The sequence below is a fragment of the Pollicipes pollicipes genome, unplaced genomic scaffold (assembly GCF_011947565.3).
Source record: "Pollicipes pollicipes isolate AB1234 unplaced genomic scaffold, Ppol_2.1 Scaffold_7261;HRSCAF=8764_pilon_pilon_pilon, whole genome shotgun sequence".
In the NCBI taxonomy this organism is placed as follows: domain Eukaryota; kingdom Metazoa; phylum Arthropoda; class Thecostraca; order Pollicipedomorpha; family Pollicipedidae; genus Pollicipes; species Pollicipes pollicipes.
In genome coordinates, this window is record NW_023597054.1 from 32,908,152 (window position 1) to 32,930,737 (window position 22,586).

Consider the following 22,586-nt stretch of genomic DNA (forward strand, 5'->3'; position numbering starts at 1 on the left):
AATGTTGTGGACGTATCTCAGTCAGGTTTGGAAGCTGCTCATCGCCCCTCACTGAGGGCTGCGGTCGTTGCGTGTATTACATTAACCTAGGCATATATATGTTGGCATGCCACGTAAAGCTTTTAAAAAGGGGTTGCACTTTTAATTTTTACTTCCGCGATCTTGCACAGAGACTTCGCCGTGCGTTATAATGGCTCTGTCAGAGCGGGGTCTATGTTTTTTGTCTTTACTGAGATGGCGGCTGGTTTTAAGTGTCAGCAAGCGGACCACCCCTTCGGGTGTCCTATCCAGTCCTGTAAATCTATGCTTATATCCCTAGATAATATCATAGAAGTCGGGTCAGTTGTGTTTTTTTCCATCAGAACGCTTACAAATTTGTATGATTATACCAGATCACAAAGAAATGCACCAAATTTAGTACAGATGTACCTCATGTAGACCAAGTAAGTTACTTTCAACACAAAAGCAGGTAAAAAAACAGTCAGAATCGGCGGTAAACTAGGTTCAAGTTTCAGGAAGCATAAAAGTACCTCAAACTAGCTCATATATCCTGAAGGTGGCACAAAATGAGTAACTTCGGGCAATGTTGCCTTATTTGGCACGCAAGCAATAATTCTCCACTTGTATAAAATTTGGGATTGGCAATATACGCTGCCGCTACGGTACGATCATACCAAAGCTGGTACGCTCTCGACAAATCTGGTATGCAGATACGGAACGTCCAAAATCTGGTACATTCTAAGACTTGCTGGGTAGATCCAGTACTTGTGCGTTCATCAAAGACTTCGACGTTTGCCACGTGACTAGCAGTCGGCGATACTCCTAAGGTAATGGTTGATTAGAAAATTGAATCTTAACTGTGAGAAAAATCTGGTGCGCAAAGCCATGGAAGATGGTAGAACTCCGCTCTGGGCATTAATGACGTAGCGGAATACCCCGAATGAAAGGAGGACTGTTTCGCCGGCACAGAAACTGTTAAATCGTGTAGGCCGCACGTCCTTACCGACACTCTGATCCGCCCTCCTTCCGCACTACCCTTCTGCAGAACCCGAGATACTCGCGTGCCAGAAAACCGGTCAAGCTTCCTATTATAATCGAAAGGCCAGACCGCTGCCGCCCCTGGTCCTAGGCCAATCTTTCAGGATGCGCCTCTCTGGGCAGTGGACATGGTCACCTGGAGTGTACGTGCAAATGGCAGGGCCGCTCTCGCTCTGGGGCCGAGCCGATGGCGTGGTGTACCACCGTAACCGTCGTCAACTGCCGGCTACCAGTGACCCGCCTCCGTCCACTGGGTGTGGAGCCACTCGATCCGCCTGTTCGACCGATGTCTGAGAAGATCACCCCGGCACAGTGTGGCGTTAGTCTGGCGGTGATACCCCCACGGTCACCGCAGGGTGCCCTGAGGACCACGCCTAATAACTGATGTCGGCTCAGATCCCAGGTCCGATATCACCCTCGGTGTCTCAGCAAAGTGCCTCTGAGCCAGCCCCTCAGGCGATTTTCGCACTTCCCTTCGCAGAGCAGGGCGGACTTTTCGGCCCTTAACATACCTGACCGATTATGTGCCAGATGGGTGTGACGTCATTTAAGCGGGAGGGATGGTGAAGTCGTCAGTGCTCTAAATGTCAGGATTTTGTTTCGTTACTTAGAAGTCAGTGTTGTAACTACGTGTAAAAGTCTTTGAGACCGCCGAAATATAAGGATGTACAAGGAGATGTGCCGTACGCGGAGCGTAACATTTTGTGTATTCATGTATCCCTATCGGTAGTAGATTTATTTTTCCTGCTTGGGAGCCACAGCAATAATCTGTACTCTGCAGTCAGTATCCTAAGCGTCAGCATTCAATTACTGCGAAGCAGGAAATGTGCCGCATGTCGCGGGTATCTGTCTGTGTATTTTTGTCCGTCGGTGGTTTTCATCTTTTCCTTAACACGCACCCGGGTGGCAGCCTAGATACCCTTCGGTCGGGTGGGGGTGGGTCAGGGGGACCCCCCTGAGATCTCGGAAACTAAGAAAGATAGGGACACAAAATTTACAGGGTGTGTTGACCTGTACGTGAACTCACTCAGATCAAAGTTTCAGGCTCCTAGATCATGACCTTCGGGTCAAAAAAGGTCAAACAAGGTCAAGTTTCAGGTTGGTCTTTAAAGTGCCCCAAGAACCTAGATGACCGTTTCTAAGCAAAAGGTCACATTATCATTCAAGGCCAGTGACCTTGGTTGACCTTTTGAAGGTCGTGGTGACCAAAATCATACAAGATTGTTTTTTGAGTTTGCATTTGACTAAGCGACAAAGATTACGCTAGGCGGTATGTTCCTAAAACAAATTGTTGAGCTGGGTCATGTTAGGTCAAAAACCTATTCTGACCTCTAAGAAGTCCATGGAAGATTTATAATGCAGTTCCTGCTATTAATAAACTCGAAATGAGCACCAGAAACTATCCCATACAGCAAGCCCTAGATTCACAAAACAGGTTGGTTTTGACCTTGCTGTGACCTTTATACCTGACCTTAGGTCAATGCAATTTGCTCATTAGACTGTTGTGTTGCCTAAGAAAGTATCTCAGAGATGCATGGCTTCGTCTAACACTCCGTTATTGGAAGGATTCCCTAGAAATTGCCTTCGCTGAAACCATGGCCTGATTTGACTTTCCATAGGTCAGCGACCTTACAAGGTACATCTAAATTGTTTATGTCAAACGATCCGCTATTCAGTTGTCTACAGCTATGCAAAATTTGGCGCGGCCACGCCGCGCCATTCGGAAACCATTCTGGAAAAAACCTTCGGGGGGGGGGCAATTTGACCCCCCACCCGAGCGCGTGTTAAATGTGGTGAGAAGACTTGTCGAGCGCGCTTGGCGTGGCTTGCGCACCTGGCGACAGCTCGTCAGTTATGACGTAACGAGTCATCGCGGTGACTACGGCCGGCCAGGTGGCAGCGACAAAAGTATAACGATACGGACCACCGGTGGGCCCCTCATAGCCGGCCTCATCGCGGAACACAGCCTTTTGATGGCTCTGACTGATCACCGCGTTACCCTCACGAAAGCGTCTGCCCAGACTCCGGGATAGCGGAAAAGATTAACTCGGCCAGAGGAAAGACAACCGTGGTATTTTAAGACACTACTAATGTGGAGGTGCTGGCGAGAGTGTCGACTCTGATGAGGCAAAACTGCTTCTCTCGTGATCGATGAGACGGCGCACCGCTCCACCAGCAAGGCACTGGCAGTTGTGGCGCGTGTTAATGACAGCCTAGTGAAGAAGACCAAAGACCTGCTCGTCGGTTGCCACACGTGCCACTGAGTGTATCGTGGCACGTGGGGCAACAGAAAAGGCGTATAAGCCCTTTCGGACGAATGGGAAGAATCCGTGGTGGAGAATCTGATCGATCACAAGTCCAGGCAAGGAAGCGGATAGTGTCCAACCAGCAGCGTTGGGCCCCACGAGAAAAAACAAAGGTCAAGGGCAACGTGGAAGGCTCCTTAGCGATCAGATTGACCCGGCAATTGGACATATAGGGCCCGGGGAAGCAGCGTTTTTGCCCCTGGACAGCCCCCAAGTCCCCCCCCCCCGCGCCTAACAACAACTTCTCAACCTTGTTTGTGTATAACAAACTATATAATATGGTTTTGAGCATGCGCGCCTGCAAGTCACAGCAACAACAACCTCGACGCCCCGGCGTTGCAGCTTCCATGGGCCGCGGTCGGCCTTGCGGCTGTGACGCTAGATGATGGCCAATGAGCAACCGAAAAAAGATGATACATCTTGAGTAAGGTGGCTGGTGAAGTAGGCAAACCGGCATGTAGGTTTAATGTAGTGCAAAAGTAAGCTAACTACAGCCTTAATCTGAAAAGTGGGAGGTGGTCAGTTAACAATGCTGGCCCCCTCACACCGAAAGGGGGGGGGAGGCATGGTCCCCCTGGCCCCTGTTCCTACATCCATGCTCCATTCAAATAAGAAATGCTCGAGACACATTGTTGTGGGCCCCGAACGATCGAGTGTGTCCGAACAGTTTAACATAGAGGGCCCTCGTCAAGTGCGTAGGATCCTCCTTTCAAGTAGGAAGTACCCAAGACCCAACGTAGAAGGCCCCTGAACGATCAAATGTCCCCAAGAAGGCTAACAGATAGGCCCCCGACAGGAGCACAGGGCTCCCCATCCATATAAAAAATACCCAAGGCCCAGCGTGGAGGGCCCCCAAAAGATCGAGTGTACCCGAGCAGGCCATCAGATGGCCCCCGACAAGGGCGGTAGGGTCCTACATTAAAATACCCAATGCACGTACAGGGCCCCCAAACAATCCAGTGTGCCCGAGCAGGTTAACAGGTTGTACCCCGACAAGTGTGCAGGGCATTCCATTGAAATAGAGAGTATCCAAGACCTAAGTGTTCCCAAGCAGGTTAACAGATCCCCTGACAAGGACCTAGGGCCCTAAGCAAGTGACAGAGAATTGAAAGCGCTCTAGACCAATTTGGAGGGCCCGTGAGCATATGGAGAGTCTGTCGGTAGATTAACCGAGACCAACGCGGGGGGCCCCTGAGCAACCGAAAATACCCCGGTGGGTTAACATATTTGGTCCGGGCTATAGCCCACAGAGCTTTTCTGGTAAATGGAAAGAATCCATGGACAGACCCTGGTTGACAAGAGCGCACCGGCACGCTAGTAAAAAGGGCCCAGCAACAGTGCAGGTCCCTCCGAGCAAATGCAAAGACATTGAGGGCAACGTGGACGGCTCCTGAACGATCGCAATGACTCTGCAAGTGGGTGTATGAGGTCCCTCGGAAACAGCAAAGAGCCCCATGGACAGCGTGATGAGGCTTAAAATTCCCAATTTTAAGCTTTTTTATCATGGAAGAAGGCAGGCTTTGGGCCCATTCAGAGCCTTTTGGTCCTTTTGCGGCCCTGGATCCGACCCCCTCCGGATCCGCCACTGCTCCTCACACCATAAATACGCTTTGCGCTTTTGACGATATTTAGAAAAGAAAAGAAAAACTTTGCATTAGAAACGTCTATCGTGCCTGATTCCTGAAACGTCATTCGAGCAGCTGATAATTAAAACACTTAAGATTAAGTCCCGCACGCGGCCAACAAGTCCCATGGTGCGCTGACTCGCAAACCTGGTACATTTTAGACACCTTTCGGGTACGCTGGTTTGCAAACCAGGTTATTTTGCAGATCTGTCTGGTACGCTCACCAAGGCGAAAACGGCAACGCTGTTGGCGATGCGAATGCGTGCGTGGGTGCCCAGGACCAACGCGGTGCAATCACGGTCGTAATATATTTATGATAGGTCCTACGCACTTTGTGGGACCCCAGATGGCAGGGTTGATTGGACTCTGAGGTAGGTGTCTATACATAGCTCATAGTTTTTTGGGTATATGAGTATGGTATACAGTGTTATCAGTTTTACCACTGTGATGCGTGGACCGCTCACGGTGATGATTCTTCTCAAAAATGTGAACTAACTGAATTCCCAGATGTGTAGGCGCCCAGCCTAGTAGATGGATATTTATGCTGACTGTGTGGTGGCCACCATCTCATTTGTATGTCAACAGCTGTGCTATGTCAAAAAAACATCGACAGCAGAATGGGCGCTGCATTACCTGCAGCAGTCGATGCGCCCTAAAACCCCAAATCATCATCATCGACAGCAGTGCTATGGAATGAGTCATGTACACATACTGAAGTAACACACAATATTTCTTCCACTGCAAAGACTTAAATGCAACATGAGTGCTATGCAACAGACTATGCTTCTAAAAGTTAAACATTATTTTTTCCATGGCAGCTTGGCTATAAGCCTGTGCTATAGCACTAGTGTTGTGTCTAAATCTTTAGTAGAAGCTGTGCAGAAGGGGCAGGTATTAAACTTTTCAGGAGAGGTAATTACAGATAAGATTTTGTCAGAAAAGTTTTGTCACATTGCACTTACATCTCATGGATGTGTTTGCATTAGAAGTAAAGTTGTGTGTGTAAGTCATGACTCCATGTCTTTGCAGTAGAAATAGTGACAAGCATGAATATTTAAATTGTGAGGTTTGTTGACTAGCACTAACATTGCATATATGTTTTTGCGGTAGAACAGGGGTGGTGGTTAAGTAATGACTATAAGTATTTGTTATGGAAGCAATGAGAAAGTGAGTTTTTGCAGTGTACCTTTTGTTGCATAGCACTAATGTTGATGAGCATTTGTAGTAGAAGTAATGTCATAGCACTCCTGTAAGCAGGAGACTTTATATTAGCACTAATGAGCTATTGCTGTAGAACCCCATCAAGTAGCACTTCAGCATTAGCTGGTGTAACATCATGGAAGGCAAATTCTAGCCAGTTGCTCATGAAATATACATTTTGGTCTGCCCTATGCAGGGGCTGGAGCTATTTATATATTGAGGAAGGAACTTGAGCTCCAGTGATTCCTAGCTGCAGCTTATCACAAAAGGCAAGCAACAATAAAGGCAATATTAATAGTCAGGTAACTACCATGCCATATGGATTTTTCTGATAGAAACTGTCACGAGTTTTGCAAGAAAGATGGTATGATTAGACTACCTCCGAGGCCTTGCTTATTGCTAAGAGTGTAACTTCACTGGTTAAATAGGGCCATTCCAGTCCAGCTTATAAATCTATATAAAACTTTTCAATGTGCCATGTATTAATGAAAAAAGATCAGTCATGGCATGGCCACTTTGTTTCAGTCACCAAGCCTTTAAGATAATTGACAAGTTCATCAGTGCTGCTCCATCAGCCCCCTTGTACCACACTTATAACTTGCCTCCCTAATTGAAACCTTATGCCAATACTATTGAATGTTATAAAAGTACCTTAAACACCTAGTGAGAGCATTTGGTGATATTCTTAGAGTCTCTCACATTTAGCATGAACAATCATATATTTCTAAGAGCTCTTGACAACACATGAATAAGAACATTAATGTTAGTTATTGACAACCATATGTGACAATGTCAATATTGCAAATAGCCATGAAGGAGATGTACATGCATCATCACACCTGTCACTACACTTATTGCATATTTTCACTGTTTCCTTTGAGGCTGATCAAGTGCTCAATAATCAATACAAGTCACCAATTTGCAATTATGGAGTGAGATTAGTAGATATGCCAGATGTTTGATGACAGTAGATGGTAAATCTAAATGAGCATGTTCCAAACTTCTGCTAATTCCTAGATAGTAAGACACCAATCAGAATTATGAACCATGAAGGCAGCATGAGAGAATTCAAGCCAGTTTAACTTGTTACCCAAGAGCCACTTACAATGGTAAACATACCTTCAGCTTCTTTTTTATCTATCCATATATCCTGAAAACATGAAATAGCTCATGAACAGTCAGCAGTGCCCAATGCATGCTGAACAGTTAGTAGCATTGCAGTGTAAGTGGCCTCTCATTTTTTACTTTGATGATTTTGTGAATTCTTCCTGTCAACATGATGTGGGGTAGGCAATCAAAATTTGCTTGTGGGTGTTGCAAACTCAACTTGTGAGAATTTATGGGCTGAAAATAATGTTCTGATATGAAAAGGCAGCTCTTAAACTCAAAATGTGGGGTCAGTCAATGCATGCGTAAAGAGGTGTGAAAGCTAGCTATCTGTATGAGGTGCTTCATCACCAATATCATGCCCCTGACAATAGGAGAGTAGCACAGTTCATTGTGTGCCCATTGGGTGCACTCCTTTTATCCTGGCAATGGGTATTGTTATTGGGGATTCATTATGCACTATTGATAATTTGAGACTTGGCTGTTGAGGTGAAGCAAAAATAAAGCATGTTAACATGCATAGGTTATGGGCGCCATATGACCAACGTAGTTGGTGCGCCCCAAAGCCCAAATCATCATCATCATCATGTTAACATGCATGTAGCCATTTAGCCTCATGGTCTCAGTACCAATAGCGATAGCCTGAATCTGCCAACCAGCTGCAACACAGCACCAAAGTATGTGTCTGGGTGTCATTGGGGCTTTACAACACCCTCAGCTGCTGAGGCATTGGGACATCACCTGCCTCTCACCCTGGCAGAAAGGGCAGGCACCACTGGGAACCAAACCCTGTACCTCTGGTTTCCCAGATGGGCGATAGCTTCTGCAGACATGCTAACCACTACACTATCTGCACAGCAGCACTTAAGTAACAGACATGGCCTCCTGCAGAAGTTTTCATTGAAAATATGCATGACTACTTGTATTCAGTGAATAATGAGAATAACTGGTGGTGGCCTGGGGTCAGCTCCTTGGTCTGTTTCTGCTCTGCTTCCTTTGAACTTTGTCTGCTTATGGTTCTTGGTTATAGATATTTGTGATTGCCTATTTTTAGGGGTACATCAGCTTTTTGATACTTTTATTTTTCAGTGCAACCCATAAAAATCCACTTTGACAAGCCAAACCACCTGCACCAACCCATATAAGCAAATCCCAGAACCACCTCAGCCCACAACTTTACAGTGTCTTCACTGCACAACCTGGGCCATGCCAAAAGCAGGAATTCTTCTAGAACCGTGTCTGCTGCGGCGGCACATCTGCCGTCTGTAGCGGCGTCGCCTCCGCCATCTGCCATCTTTTGATGTAGTAGGTCTGCAGCAGTTTGCAATCCGCCATTTCGTATGGTCCTTCGAACTTTAGTTGAAGCTTGCCCTTCACGCCCCTCTGCTCGGAAGCTTGGACACCAGACGGTGTCTGTCTCTTGAAATTATCCTGCTGCCTCATCCGTCACCCAGCTTTGCTCCAGATAAATCCTGCCGGTCAACAGGTGCTGAATCGTGGTGAGCCGGCGCCACAGGGCCTTTAGATGACGCTGTTCAGAGCATCACGGCAGCCTCACTCTGTCAAAGCTCATGCTCCCAGCTCATGTGCTTTAAGAAGTTTGCCATGATGTGCTGAAAACAGCCAGGGCTGGTTTCCAACCCAAATGGCTTTCTTGTCCACTAGTGAATATCAAAGGCGGTAGTGAAGGCTGTGACTTCACGAGGCTCCTCTTCTGCTGGGATGGCCCAGTAGGCAGCACACCGGCCCAAGACAGTGAAGATGCTCAATGAAGATGATCGAAGATGCTTTCTGTCATCTCGAGCAAGCCCTTCATCCTTGGCAGGGGTTACAATTCGTGCTTGATGACTTGGTTGAGTGCTCGGCAGTCACGGCACAGCCTCGGGCTCCCGTTCGTCTTTCTTGCCAGTACCAGTAATGGTGCCTGTGGCGAGGACGATGGTTCGATCAGGCTTTGCTCTTCCAGTTGATGCAGCTGCCCCTTTAACTGATGTCGTAGATGCAAAGGAGTATGATAGAACGTCCGCTTGATAGTCTTGCTCCGTCCGTGTTGGTCGCCAGCTGGTGAGATCCTGTGTAGACTCCAACATCGCTAGGTCCTTGAAAAACACCCCTTGGAGCTCCTTCGGAACCTGCGGGAACCGCTCTCTAGTCTAATTAGGCTGATGAGAATCGTCTGGTAGGGTGGCCCCGACATCAACACAGCAGAGGCCTTGTCGCATGATGCGGAAGACTGAGCAGGCTCTTCTCTTCCCAGAACAGTCCTAGCTGTGATCACGAGTTCTTTATGACCGGCTCGGTGAGCTACACTGTTCCGCACAGCCCGATGCGCCAGTTGAACTGCTGATGCCATTGTTACTACTTCAGTTTCTTCAGGACTGAAGACGACTGCCTTCTCTTCAGACGCTCGCTGGACACTGATGAACATCTCGGATCTGGGAGCACATGGCATTAGGCTTCTCGGCGCCACCAGCTGTTGATTTGGAGGCCTGCTTCCCCTGATCACCAGCTCCGTTGAACTGCTCTCAATCGCCGCCCCCCCCCCCCCCCCACTCCCTGCAGAATATCCGTGACTAGAAGGATGGAGTCGGTTAGGTCACGAGCAACAACGAAGTTATGCAACGAAGCCACTGCACCAGCTTCCAGATGAACCTGCACTCCTCCCATCGCTGATCGTTGATGCGTTTTGCTACACTGAAACGATCATCTATGGGTGTAAAATCCAGGCGCAGCTCGCTTGCCAACTCGTCACTTAGGATGCTTGAAGTACTTCTTTGAAGATCTGCTTGTGCATCTGCTCTTTCTATCCTGAGCACAGCACGCACTTTCCCTCGACCCACCCCACCGACCTCTGAGTTTGCGGGGGTCGGGAGTGGTGCTGACGTTTAATGTGACCCCTGCCTCCACACGGGGAGCACTCAATGCCTTTGCGCCCCAACGTCTTAACGTCTCTTGATGCCTCGACGCCTCGAACTAGAGCTGGAGCACCTGTCCTGCCTCGCTGTAGTCGTTCCGTCGTCTTGGTCCTTTCTGAACGCCCAATCAGACTCCGCCATTACAGCACCGCAATTCAGGACCTGTAGTCGCCACTAAGATGGCACAGCTCGCGAGATTCGCTCCAACGCCAGCTGATCGGGCCTTCAGAGCTCAGGTCAGGCATCGAGCCCTCACCAGCGCGTGTAGCTTGCAGACAAACGTGTGCTGATCATCTGCTTGGGTCGTCTTCAGCTCGTAAAACTGATGCAAAACAGCACGCCTCTTCTCAGCCGGTAGTAACTTTTCTCGGACCCGGGCTGCCACCAGCTCAACGCTTGACAGTGACTGGTCCCCTCGATTTCACGGGCCTGCCTCTCGTGGGTCTTGCTTAAGAGTGCAGGTGGAATCCTTGTTGCATCCGACCCCTCCGACCATGCGTGCGCTATTGCCAGCCGCACGGGGTCCCTTAAAAAGGTGTCCGAGTATCCGCCTTCCACATAGGCACGCGGCTTGAAAACGCTGCCGGGTCCCGCATCCTCCATCACACCTCGACAGATTTTATCTTGAGTTCGACTCAGACTATCTTGAATGCGACTTTATCGAAAACAACGAAAATTTAATTCATATAGTCGAGGAAACGTACAAGAAGCTGCTATGTAGATATATGTATATATATATATATATATATATATATATATATATATATATATGCGTGCGTGTATGACGCAGCAACGTATTGACGACAGCAGTCCCTATCATTGATCTGATTAGCAAAATTTAAATCCACTGTTTATCATCAGAACAAGGGACAAAGGTACAATGCAATAGGATTTCAGTTATTGGTCATAGCTAGAGATGGCAACGATCACAGTTCACACCATTAGACATGAAGGGTCTTGGTTATAAAGAATGCTGTATGTACCCTTAACAACAATGGACCCTTCGCCTATCCGAGACCATTCACTTGCGTGTGACACTCACTTCACGTAAAAAAAGCTTCCGTATCAAGGCGTTGCAGCAATTCTGTAGATTTTGGAATTTTGAAATCACTTCGTTTTCAACAATAAAAGCTGACGTTGAATGCCATGGGGTCTGCATATCGTGGTCGGAATATAATGGTCTGGTCATCGACGTAATTATGGCATGGAGTCCATGACAGGAGTCCAAGGTAGCTTGTTCGTTATACGGAGTCTAAAACGTCTTTTGTCGCGTGATTTGTTTTTGTTTTTTTTTGTGTTTCTTTCAAGCTGCCCTATTTGCACGAAGAGGGGTCTCGTGTAATTCTGGTCAAGCCCCAGTGACCACAGGTAAAGACGTCCGGTCAGTCTGCTGTTAGGGCTGATGACGTCATAAGTGTACTCGGCCGTGATGGTGGATGACGGATGTATGCATACTGTATGTCGCTAAACTCTTTGAAACAACGTAAGAGCGCAAGCTCCCTGATACTTCGGTTGGAATATAACAGGACTATTTGTTGTTGGACAAGACCATAATACTAACCCGAAGCTTATTCAGTGATTGATTAGCGTCCCAGCCGAGCTTCTTTGGCTGGGAGGCTTAGGGACAAACATCGTAGAAAGGTTTCTCGAAAAGCAAGGGTCCAATAAACTAACCTACGTTTCGTCCCCGTAGAAAGTATGCACTCTGACTAAATGATGACGCTTTGTAACTGGCATGCTGATGCCATGGTGAGTGAGGTCAGTGACATATCCTAGGTCGCATGACAATTTGACTTGGTTATGCGATAAATGCTTCAAAACATTTATATACGTCTATCTCCCCTGTGCTATTCATCGTGAATGCTAATGTAAAATTTTTAGACATCTATGACGAAAAATGCGGGTCTAAAGGGGGGACGCCCCCCCCCCTTCCGGGTTTGCCCCCGCCATGCTGCCTCCCATGGCTGGAGAGCATGCGTGGATCGGGGTTCCGGGCCCTCGGGCCCCGGAAAACCAGGAAATTTGGGGGGTTCGGGAATCCAAGGGCTCTGTGGGAGGGCCCTTTGCGCCGAGCGGGGGCTCTTGAGTCGGTAAGGGCCTATACGTTGGTCAGACATCACCGCTACCTTACAGTCGGCTCCGTATTGATATTGGTCTGAGGGCCCATTTTCCAAGCAGGGACAGAGTCGGTGCCAGCAATTTACATTGGTCAGGGACCCACCGTCTGTCAGGCGCACATATTGTGCTTAACAGGGACCTTGTGTTGGCAAGGTACCCCGAGTCGACCGTAGGCAGTGTTCGAGAAGCGCGAAGAGTTTCTGGGGGCTCACCGGGACCGGTGATCGAGGGCCAGATTGAAGGGCCCAAAGGCACGATGTGCTGGCCGGAGTCTTATTCAGAGACCCGGCCCGCGAGATGGGTCTTGAAATGACTCAGGAGGCCCTTTGCGCCGATTGGTGACCCCTGAGTGTCTATAAGGTCGTATATGTCGGGTCAGGCACGACCAGTGTCGTACAGTCGGCTCCGTGCCGGCATGAGTCTGAGGGCTCACTTCCCTAGCGGTGACAGAGCCGGGGCCAGCCATTTACGTTGGTGCGCGAAGATTGGAAGACAATGTCGGGGAGAGTATTTGAAGGTCACCTTGGCATCAGTGAGGTCATAATGTTTGTGTGTTACAATGTCAACAAATGTCACAATTATTCAAATTCTGCCATTCCATAAGTCATGCGACGATCGGGGCCAATAAAAATAAAATGGTCTAGTCATTCATATCGGGCGTTAGTGAGCACGATTTCCAGATATTTTGAATCATCGTTTTGTGAGGCATGATGACGTAATCAAACAATGACATATCGAGGAGCATATTTATTAAACAGAAATTGTGTTGTCTTGAGCAGCATTGTACTTAAATTTCTATCAATAGTTATAAGTGGGTTTGTTTAGTCATGTAGGATGTTTGCGTCGATATCTTTGATTGTGGAACATTCCATTTAATGCTGCAATACCGGCCCGCCCGCGCACGTCCCGCGACATCACCGGTTGCCGCCCGCCGACCGTAGATCGCCGTGCCGTGATCCTCAATAACCGCTACTGCGCGGACACCAAGAAAGCGAGGAGCACGTTTTTGAAAACACGCATAATGGGTGCCCCATAGGTTACTGAAAATTCGGATGCGATTGCACAACATGCTGGCGAGGTAACCCCAAAAGACTTGAGGGGTGCATCAACCCCCCCCCCCCCCTCCGTGTCTGGGCGAGGGGTAAAAGGAGTGTTCCGTATTTTTAGGGTGTTTTTAATTGAAAAAGTCACCCTGAAGACCTTTTGGTACATATCGCAGCTCTATCCTTCTTAAGACATAAACCCCTTTAGTTTCTGGGCTATACGCCCAGAAATGGGGGAGATTATTTCAGGTCACCTCGTCATTCATGACGTCATGATAACGCCATTCAGATCCTGCCGATTAGTAACCCATGCGGCGATCAGGGTCGAGAAAAGACAATGTTCGAGTGGTTCATATCTGACGCTTGTGAGCATGATTTCCAGATATCCCGGCCCTCAATTGTCTGTCAGTGTTGTGCAAGGTGCGTAATCGAACAATAACATGTCGAGGAGCGTACTTATTAAACAGAGAAGTTGTGTTCTCTAGAGCAGTCTTTTCTGCCAAAAAGTATACTTACAATTATAAGCGAGCTTGTTTCATCACGACGGTATATCCAAGATCTTCAAATGTGAACCATTCTCTATAAGAAAATTGTGGTTGCTCACTGTAGCATGATCATAAATGTCGTCATATGTTTTGCAACTCCGTTCTTAAATATACCTGTATGTGGCGTGCAAATGCGATTTTTCTTCGCTCTTCACTCGCAGCAGAGTGTCACGCAATATCTCGATTTCTCACCTGTCGTTAGGTTTTTCTGGTTTTCCGCAATTGGTAGCGCGTCCGCGCCTGCTAAACAAAATGCGCTGCACTTGCACTTGTGGGCGATTTTGTATTGTTGCTCTTGAATATCTCGTAAAATGCATAGTTTTCTCTCAGATTGTATCGATAATTAAATTCGAGATTTCCAATCGAACGGTGTGCAATTCATGCCAATGAAACGGCATGTACAGAAGTTAGACGTACGCCACAACTGCCTAAGCTTGAGGTAGTTCTTAATAGCATATCGCTTGTTTGATTGACTTAAAACTTTCCTCGATTGATACCGGCATGCAGAGAATTCTACTTGCATCATTTTTGTCCAATTATATGGAATGGTGTGAAAGTTAGACTTTGGCCGCTATCGTGGCCACGACCATGCCCGCGGCCGATCAGTTCCTTTTGAGGTTCTCCGTGAATATCTCTACAATGTGCGCATGCTTTTGCCTTCACGTTTTTTCTCGATTGACAAAACTGCTCTTTCCTACTGAATGATGCCCACTCGGTTGTCACCAGACGTTTCATAGAGAGGTTATAGTTGGGCCGCAACTGCGGCCACAACCGTGGCCACATGTTTGGGAGACCCCAAAAGCAAACAACGTGCATCGACGTGAGTCAAGGTTGCGGAAATTGTTTGATCTCTTCGGCTTCACGTGAATGGTACTTTACGCAGCGCTGACAGGGGCCTGGATTGTGCTACCTGTGACTTACGTGTCTACCTATGTCGGTTAAATGTACGCATATTTGATTGTACGTTTGTGCCCTTGTCCTGATGATGTTGCACAAGGTATCGAAACGTGACCAACTGCGTAAATGATAGCGACGTCTGTCCTTGCTGTCAGGTTTTTACTGCTTCTTGCTATTCATGGATGTTCCATTATGATATATATATATATATATATATATATATATATATATATACACTTATATAAGTTGTGCATGCATTATGCGTATATCACGTATAAGCATGCATACATATCCATATGTTACGCACGTCTTCCAGTAGAAGAGGTACGTCAATTTCTAACTGGAATAGTTTGGTTTTTATTTCACGACGCATCGAAGTGCAGTTTACCCACATCATATGTCTGCGCGCTTTCCGGATTTGGCGTAAGACATGGCTTTCTTTCAGACATACAAGAAACGGGATCTAGATCGCAAGATACCAGCAGTATGGCAGCGTTTGGCTGGGCGAAGCCAAAACATTTCACTATCGAGGATGCCTTTGAAGAGGAGCCAGAGGACGCCATCCGACTGTATGGCTCCACCATGGAGACGAAGCCGCTGAACTCGAGCGAGAAGTACCGGGTCCGCTCGCCGCAGCCGGCGCGCGGCTCGACGGTTGGTGGCCACCTGGCCAGCGCCAACCCGTCGGCTGCCCTGCTGGACCCTGCCGTGCACTTCTGTCCAGGCGGACCCAAGGGCCACGATCGGTCGTTCGATGATGTGAGTATGGTCGGGGTGCGCCAGTCACTCACCCGCGGTGCGGTAGTGTGGCTCTGGGCTGGTGCCAGGGACTTGCAGACTGGCTGTGTGCGTGCGTGCGTGCGGTAATTTGTTATTTAGCATTTTCTTTGTCATTTTTAACGGACATTTTGGGGGAACAAGTTTGCTCAGGTGGTGAGCGAAACATCATATGTCCAAAATTGTGCGAACAGCGACCAAATTCTGGCGAAATCGCCCAGTACCTGGCGTAAATCTCTTGGGTCAGCCCCACCCCTCCCCATTGGCCCTCCCCATGGCGGCATACCTGTATGTACTGGCTGATATGAATACCGCTACGTGTACTTGGTCCTGACCACTTGGATTAGAATGGGATTTATTTGTTATGTAGTTGAGTATTTTTGACTCAATCGAATTATAAATAGCAGTGCACCGATGTATAGATTGATTGCTTTGAACTGTTGAATGGCATTGGTAGTTTGAATAATGAAATGGAAATGGCTGTTAAATGACCTTTCTTTATTTTCACAAATGTTGCTAGGGGTAAGTAACATAGTTCATTGTAGTGCGTGTTGGCTGCAGGTTTGTCAGCTGTGGTGGATCAGAATTAATACGCAAGGTGTCGTAATACGTTGCAATGTGTGATACGCCTTTCATGCTGATTACCTCGACCACTGATGGCAAAGTAGGTGGTGGTCGTGAGTGGGCTTCTGGACCCTTACGTCACTAGGCGGCCCGTCAGTGCCCCGCTGGCCGTCATCAACGGACTGATGCTCCGCGGAGTGGGGACGGTGGGCTGCCGGTCTGACGGGCCATCGGACTGACGGGCTGCCGGACTGACGGACTGACGGACTGACTAGCTGACGGACTGACTGGCTGACGGGCTGACTAGCTGACGGACTGGCTGGCTGACGGAATGACGGGCTGACGGGCTGCGGCTGACTGGCTGACGCACGGACGGGCTGACGGGCTGACGGATTGCTGGACTGACAGGCTTACTGGCTGCCAGACTGATGGACTGCCGGGCTGATTGGCTGATTGGCTGATGGACAGGCTGGCTGACAGACTGACGGACTGACGGACTGACGGGCCGACGGGCTGACGGGCTGACGGATTGCTGAGCTGACGGGCTGACTGGCTGCCGGGCTGACGGGCTGACTAGCTGTCGGACTGTGGGTCTGCGAGTCTGCCGGATGAACGGACTGCCGTTCTGCCGAGCTGCCGGATTGACGGACAGCCGGCCTGCCGGGCTGACGGGCTGACGGCCTGACGGACTGCTGGGCTGCCGGACTGCCGGACTGCTGGACTGCCGGCCTGACGGACTGCCAAGCTGCCGGACTGACGAACTGTGGCCGCCCTTTCAGAGCGTCTCTCACGACAGCGAGTCACTGATCGGGCAGGGCTCGGTGGACGGCCTGCCGCCGTCCCAGGCGGACGTGTGGTGGTCGCACCCCAAGGTGCAGGACAACAAGAAAATCGTCATCTGCGCGTTCGGCCTGATGATAGTTGGAATTCGTAAGTGCCCAAGGGCGCCTCGGTGCTCATTTGGTCCCCGTTGGAATTCGTAAGTGTCCAAGGGCGCCTCGGTGCTCATTTGGTCTCCAATATACTGCGCGTTATAAGCGTATAGGCTAAAATGTTGCGCTCAGTTGTCTTTACGAAACATTTGTTTGTGCGACGAGGCACCATGGCTGTTGCCTCATAGCAGCGAAGAGGTCGCTAATCGGAGTTTTCATCTATCTGTGGCACATTTGCTATTTTTCGAAATACTTACGTTTTACTGGAGCCAGACATGTGCTTCGTCCCCAAAATTTCTTCCCGGGAATCGGCTCCTGGTTTCGAAACTAGGTAAAAACATGAACCAGGCTGGAATTAGGCCAAGGCAGCCAACAAGAACCAGGATCTTGCGTCACATTTAGCTGAAAGATCCTGCGAGATCAGGGATTCAGCCTCGTATGAAGTCGAGAGATCTAGCAGGAAACAAGATCCAGCATGGCAACAGCCGAAAGGTCCGACAAGAATCAAGATCTAATCTGATACCAAGCCAAGAAAACCAGCAGGAACCAGGCTCCAGCCCGGCATTATGTCTCAAAGCATGATGTTGGAAGATGCAGCAAGAACCAAGATTCAGCCTGGAACATGTAGACATCCAGTAAGAACAAATACCGAGTCTGAAAAAAACATAGAGATCCAGCAATAACCAAGATGCAGCTCAGGGTCAAGCTGGGATTCAACAAGAACTAATATCTAGGCTGGAGTGATGACAAAGCATGCAGCAAGGACCGGAATCCTACCAGGGATCCTGGTAGGATTCTGGTCCTTGCTGCTTACAAGCCTTGGTTTTCTGGGATCAACATTAGCGAAGTACTCCTCGTGGGTACAGTCTTTTAAAATAGTTTGGGAGGCGGAGCAGGGAAAATGGCTAACTCACACCTACTTCTTTCGTTAGAACTGGTTGTGCCGAAGCCACCCGGCAATATGGGAGCACACATCAGCTGTTTAATTCGATGACATAGATAGAAGCAATGTGCATTAATTATTTCAGAGAGCTGTCCCTAATTTTCGTTGTTTGATGCACCTCTGTCACAATGAGATCTTGCAAACAAATGCCGCACTTCGGAGAGTGGAATATGGAGAATGCACATAGTGAAGCTGGTCATTATGTTTTTCTGCATCCATTTAGTGTGATGTTAATGGCTCCAGCATCAAATTTTACCACTTGAAACATAAGCTTACCTCCAAGTCTGGTTAGTGAAACGTTTGCCGACGTGAAAAATTGCTGCCCACCACAATAACCTCAGGTTGACCAAAGTCATCGCTTCTTTGCTACACAATGGGCTTGCCAACAAGTCCTTGCTTACCGGTGACTGTTATGACACGTGCTCTCCAACCAAATAAGCTCTCAGTGGCGCCAAATACAGGTGATGGTAAGCTCCCACGACAGCGTCGTAGCAACATGATTGGAAAGTGCGTGCTATTGCACGTAAAATAGCGGCGGTATTCGACCCAGCGTCTTATTAACTGATATATCACGCTATGTTTCCCTGTTGGCCAAGGCAATAGAAAATGGGTAGCACCGAGCCGAACAACAGCACAGATCATACCGGATAACCTTGACCAACTGGTGTTCGTCAGATAACTAAATTTGGAACAATTTGTGTGCATGTAATTACGTTAAAGGGAATGTTCCATATTAAATATATAGAAACAAGCAACAGATCTGATGAAATAAGCATACATATAACTATTGACATATATATAAGAAGTAGTGGCTGCTATGGACAACGCGATTTCTATTTAGTAATTGTGCTCGTCAATCCGTCATTGTTTGATTGCGTTATCTTACCCCACGCAACATTAATTCAGAGCCAGCTGACGGCTGTTAGATCTCTTCACGTCTTCGCGGGCGTGTAGCTTAGAAACAACAGTTTTAGGTCTTATGAAGGACAGGGCCATGAACCAACCAATGAGAGCTAAGGACCAGGCCCATGGTCTGCTAAGAAACCACCGATAACCAGGAGCCAGGGTTTTGTTTTGTCGAAAGAAACAATGGAAATGAGAACGAATACAGGGAACCAGGCACGTTCTGAGTCTGACACGGTTAGTTGGTTTTGCTAACGTTTCCAGAATGCCAGTTTGAAGTTACGGCCTCATCTGCCACTGTAAACTCCAGTCTCTGGGCATCCGTGGCGTGGGGAGAAGAATGCTCACTCATTTTCTTGCGGCTTGCAAGTCCCGGAAGGCGCGCATTGGTTTGCTCGCCCGTCATGAAAATGCCAGCTGACAACTGGCCAGGACGGGACGGCCTGGCGTGCTTTCCCCGCGTTAGTCTGATAAGGCATGACAAGATTCGTCGGACTTTTGCCTGGCTTTAGAAGGCTGCATATGAAATTGTCGTATGGACTTTTGGAGCATAACTTTGGTGCCGGCTCGCGTGACCACCAAGCTCTTTTTAGCGAATACTCTGGCTCCAGAGGTATCCGCAAATGTTTTCACTTCTCACTGTGATGCGCAGTGGTGCCACGTATCCCTCGGCCGAAGACGCTGCTAGTCGTCACGTCGTTTTGTGACGCTGTTTCAGTGCTGCTGGCGACGGGTGTGATCATAGCGGCCGTGCCGATCGCCGGCTTCCAGAGCTTCGTGTTCATCATGGCGGGCGCGCTGTGCTTCATCCCCGGCGCCTACCACATCGCCTTCATCTATCTGGCGGTCAAGGGCCGCCGCGGCTACAGCTTCCAGCAGCTGCCGCTGTTCAACTGAGACGGCAGCTGTGCTGGTGCAGCGTGCCGCCGGTTCACAGCGCAAGCTTCCGCTGTCGACGGGCGCCGCCGCTGACCCGCGGAGGCTACCAGTGATATTATGGGCGGGCTCGGACGCCGCTGCTCACGGCGGCTGCGCTCCGGCTGCCTCGTGGCCAGCTGTCGAGGCTTCGCACCGTGCCAGGGTGGATATGCGTTCTCCCCCGTGCTACTGGTGTGCGTGCTGTATGTGACAAATGTGCTTTGGTGGCACCTCGTGTGCAGCAGACGCTTCTGCGCTCTTTGATCTCGGGAGTTCTGTGATTGTGAGTGCACTGTTTGCATTATTATTTTTTGTTTTTACTGCGTTTTTCGATAGAAGTGCTGCGGTCGTGGTGTGCGCCTGCGTTGAACGGTTGAGCAGCGACCGTGAAGCCATCTATCTTGCCGAGGGTCAGCGCCCCGGGACAGATCTGACGATAGACACGTGATGGCCCTATGACCTGGCTGCGCCGGCAAGGAGGCGGTGCTTCACACATGCTGCTCAGTGTCATTGTCCGTGTAGTGTTGTACGCAGGCGAGCACCGTTGTGAGCTGGCTGTTGCTGATGGCCGCGTATTGCCGTCGAATCGGTGAGAGTTCTGCTGCTCGACCCTCGCCTGCTGGAGCCGTCCTCCAGCCCTGGGGCCTGCTGCAGACCTGCGCCGCCGGTCAGACCGGCTGTCGTGCGGCACCGACTGACCCGGCGCGCGGCCACCCCGCTCTGCCCCCGGGGCCGGGACGGCGCGACGAGGCGTCTGTCACCGCCTCGGTATCCCGCTGATGACGCCCCTTCACCCGCCCCGGCGGCGTCGGTCCCGACCGTGGCAGCGCCGGCCGCGTCTGTCACCCGTCTGCCACATTCAGAGCCGCCGCAGCGCCTCCGTCTGTCGTTGATGCGTGAGTCGCCCCCGCCACCGCGCTGACCGCGCCGGTCGCCACTGACGGTGGTTAAGCTGTGCGCTCGTCCGGCTACCGTCGGTTTCTCTCGTCGCCTGCCTCGCTGGTATGATCTCGTGTGAACAGGGACTGTTCGGTGTACGCATCCGTTGTCACCCTGCGCCTGTAGTGGCTTGCCAAAGTCTCCACTGGAGGTGAGATGGTGAACCATTCCCTTGTCTGCAGCCCCGTCCGTCGCGAGTAAGGCTGGTACATGATATGCACGGCATTTATATGTGCGTTGTGAATCTGTGATGAAATACCACCATGCTATTTTTGAATGGTATTATCTTGCCATGAATTACAATATACTACCCGTGGTGATGTTTTGTCTTTGTACGAAAGGTATAAACTGAAACGGCCTGGCCGCTGCCTTACGGAGTTTCCGATAGTGTAGTGGTGAGGCTGGGCGCGTCGGAAACCAGAGGTACGGGGTTCCATTCCCGCGGTGCCCGCTGCCCCCGCTGGGGTGAGAGGCAGGCGACGCCATACAACCGCAGTAGCTGAGTGCGCCGTAAAGTCCCCATAATACGCATACACATGCACGCACGCACGCACGCACGCGGCTGCCTTACGGATGCATGGTATGTGTGCATGCATTCATGAAACTGCGACGTGATTCTTCCGATTTCCGGGTGTGTGCGTGTGTGTGCGTGTAGTACGTGTACTTGGCACCGCAGCGAACTCAGATGACTTCCCGCTCATGAGGTGCTGAGCGATGATACCAGTGTATTTCCGACGTCCGACGACAAACGCGGGCGGCGGGCCGTCTACGGACCCTGGATGGCCGATTGGCAGGCTTTCCGCGGTGTGCCTGGGACCAGCGCTGCGTGTGGACCGCGTGCACGTATGGCCTCTACGGAGGACTGCGGAGCAGTGACTGCCTTCTGGGCCTGAGCGTGATGCACGGTGTGTGGATGTTCAGGTCACAACCGTGCACGGGCGCATACGTTTGGACATTCAAAAAGCCCGTGGCGCGGTCCCACTGCGAGCTCAGACCGACGCGGAGGCAAATGTTCGATGTTTGTCCCCTCCAGCCTGAAAAGAGTAACACTCTGTGTCAGGGGTCATAATCGGTGCATGGGTCCCCATAAATTACATTTCATATCACTGGCCCTAGGGGCGGGAGCCCTTAATGGGACCTACCCTATGAGCCATTTAGCTTTCCAATGGGCCCCTTGGTCTTTCCTCTCAAAAGACCCTTCGGGCCCTTTTCGGGCCCTCTCAAACATCGCTCCTGGCCGACTCGGGCCACTCCCCGGCACTGTGACCCCCGACCGACACAGGTGCTCCTCATTGTGTCAGGGACCCCGAACATTGCAAATCGCGGGTCCCGAACCCGTCCCTGCCTGGGAAATGGGTCTCGAGGGCTCAGACCGACATGGAGATAACTGTTTGGCTCCGTGTCAAGGCCCTTTATAATATGGATAGAAAACCCTAATAAGCGGAACTTAATGGAAGCCCTTGTTTCAGGTCGTGGTATAGTAGACGACGTTTCAGGCCGTGGTACTACGGGTGGGGGCTGGATCTGGGTCCCATCGGGCCTTTGGTCTTTGGTCCCGAGAGGCCCTCCGGCCTCTCTTCGAACAATGCTGCGCAGGAAATCTTCAGGAATGTGAATTGGCGAAAAATGGCAATTTTATAAGCCTTTAATTTCATTCCGCAAACTTATGCCATACTACAGGTGTGACCCGTAACCAAAACGATGGGTTTTGTAAAGGTATGACATTCAGTGCTACTGAAGCGTTTCACGTACAACAGAAATGTCGACTAAATTACGCCGGCTTACCTACATTACATATTCGAATAGCAAAAGTCAA

At 49.7% G+C, this 22,586-nt stretch overlaps 1 protein-coding gene across 1 annotated transcript; it reads left to right on the forward strand.

Annotated features, from left to right (window-relative positions):
* Positions 1–5,225: 5,225 nt before the first annotated feature.
* On the forward strand, positions 5,226–21,067 carry LOC119112609 (transmembrane protein 134). The gene is made up of 4 exons (XM_037236828.1): positions 5,226–5,340; positions 15,240–15,553; positions 16,915–17,065; positions 19,632–21,067. The coding sequence occupies exons 2-4, from the start codon at positions 15,281–15,283 to the stop codon at positions 19,808–19,810; spliced, it is 603 nt and encodes a 200-aa protein (XP_037092723.1). The 5' UTR covers positions 5,226–5,340; positions 15,240–15,280; the 3' UTR covers positions 19,811–21,067.
* Positions 21,068–22,586: the final 1,519 nt, after the last annotated feature.

Coding starts and splice junctions, on each gene's coding strand:
- LOC119112609 (XM_037236828.1), top strand. CDS start 15,281: ATGGCAGCGTTTGGCTGGGCGAAGCCAAAACATTTCACTATCGAGGAT. Junction 15,554..16,914: donor ACGATCGGTCGTTCGATGAT/GTGAGTATGGTC, acceptor CCGCCCTTTCAG/AGCGTCTCTCACGACAGCGA. Junction 17,066..19,631: donor CCTGATGATAGTTGGAATTC/GTAAGTGCCCAA, acceptor ACGCTGTTTCAG/TGCTGCTGGCGACGGGTGTG.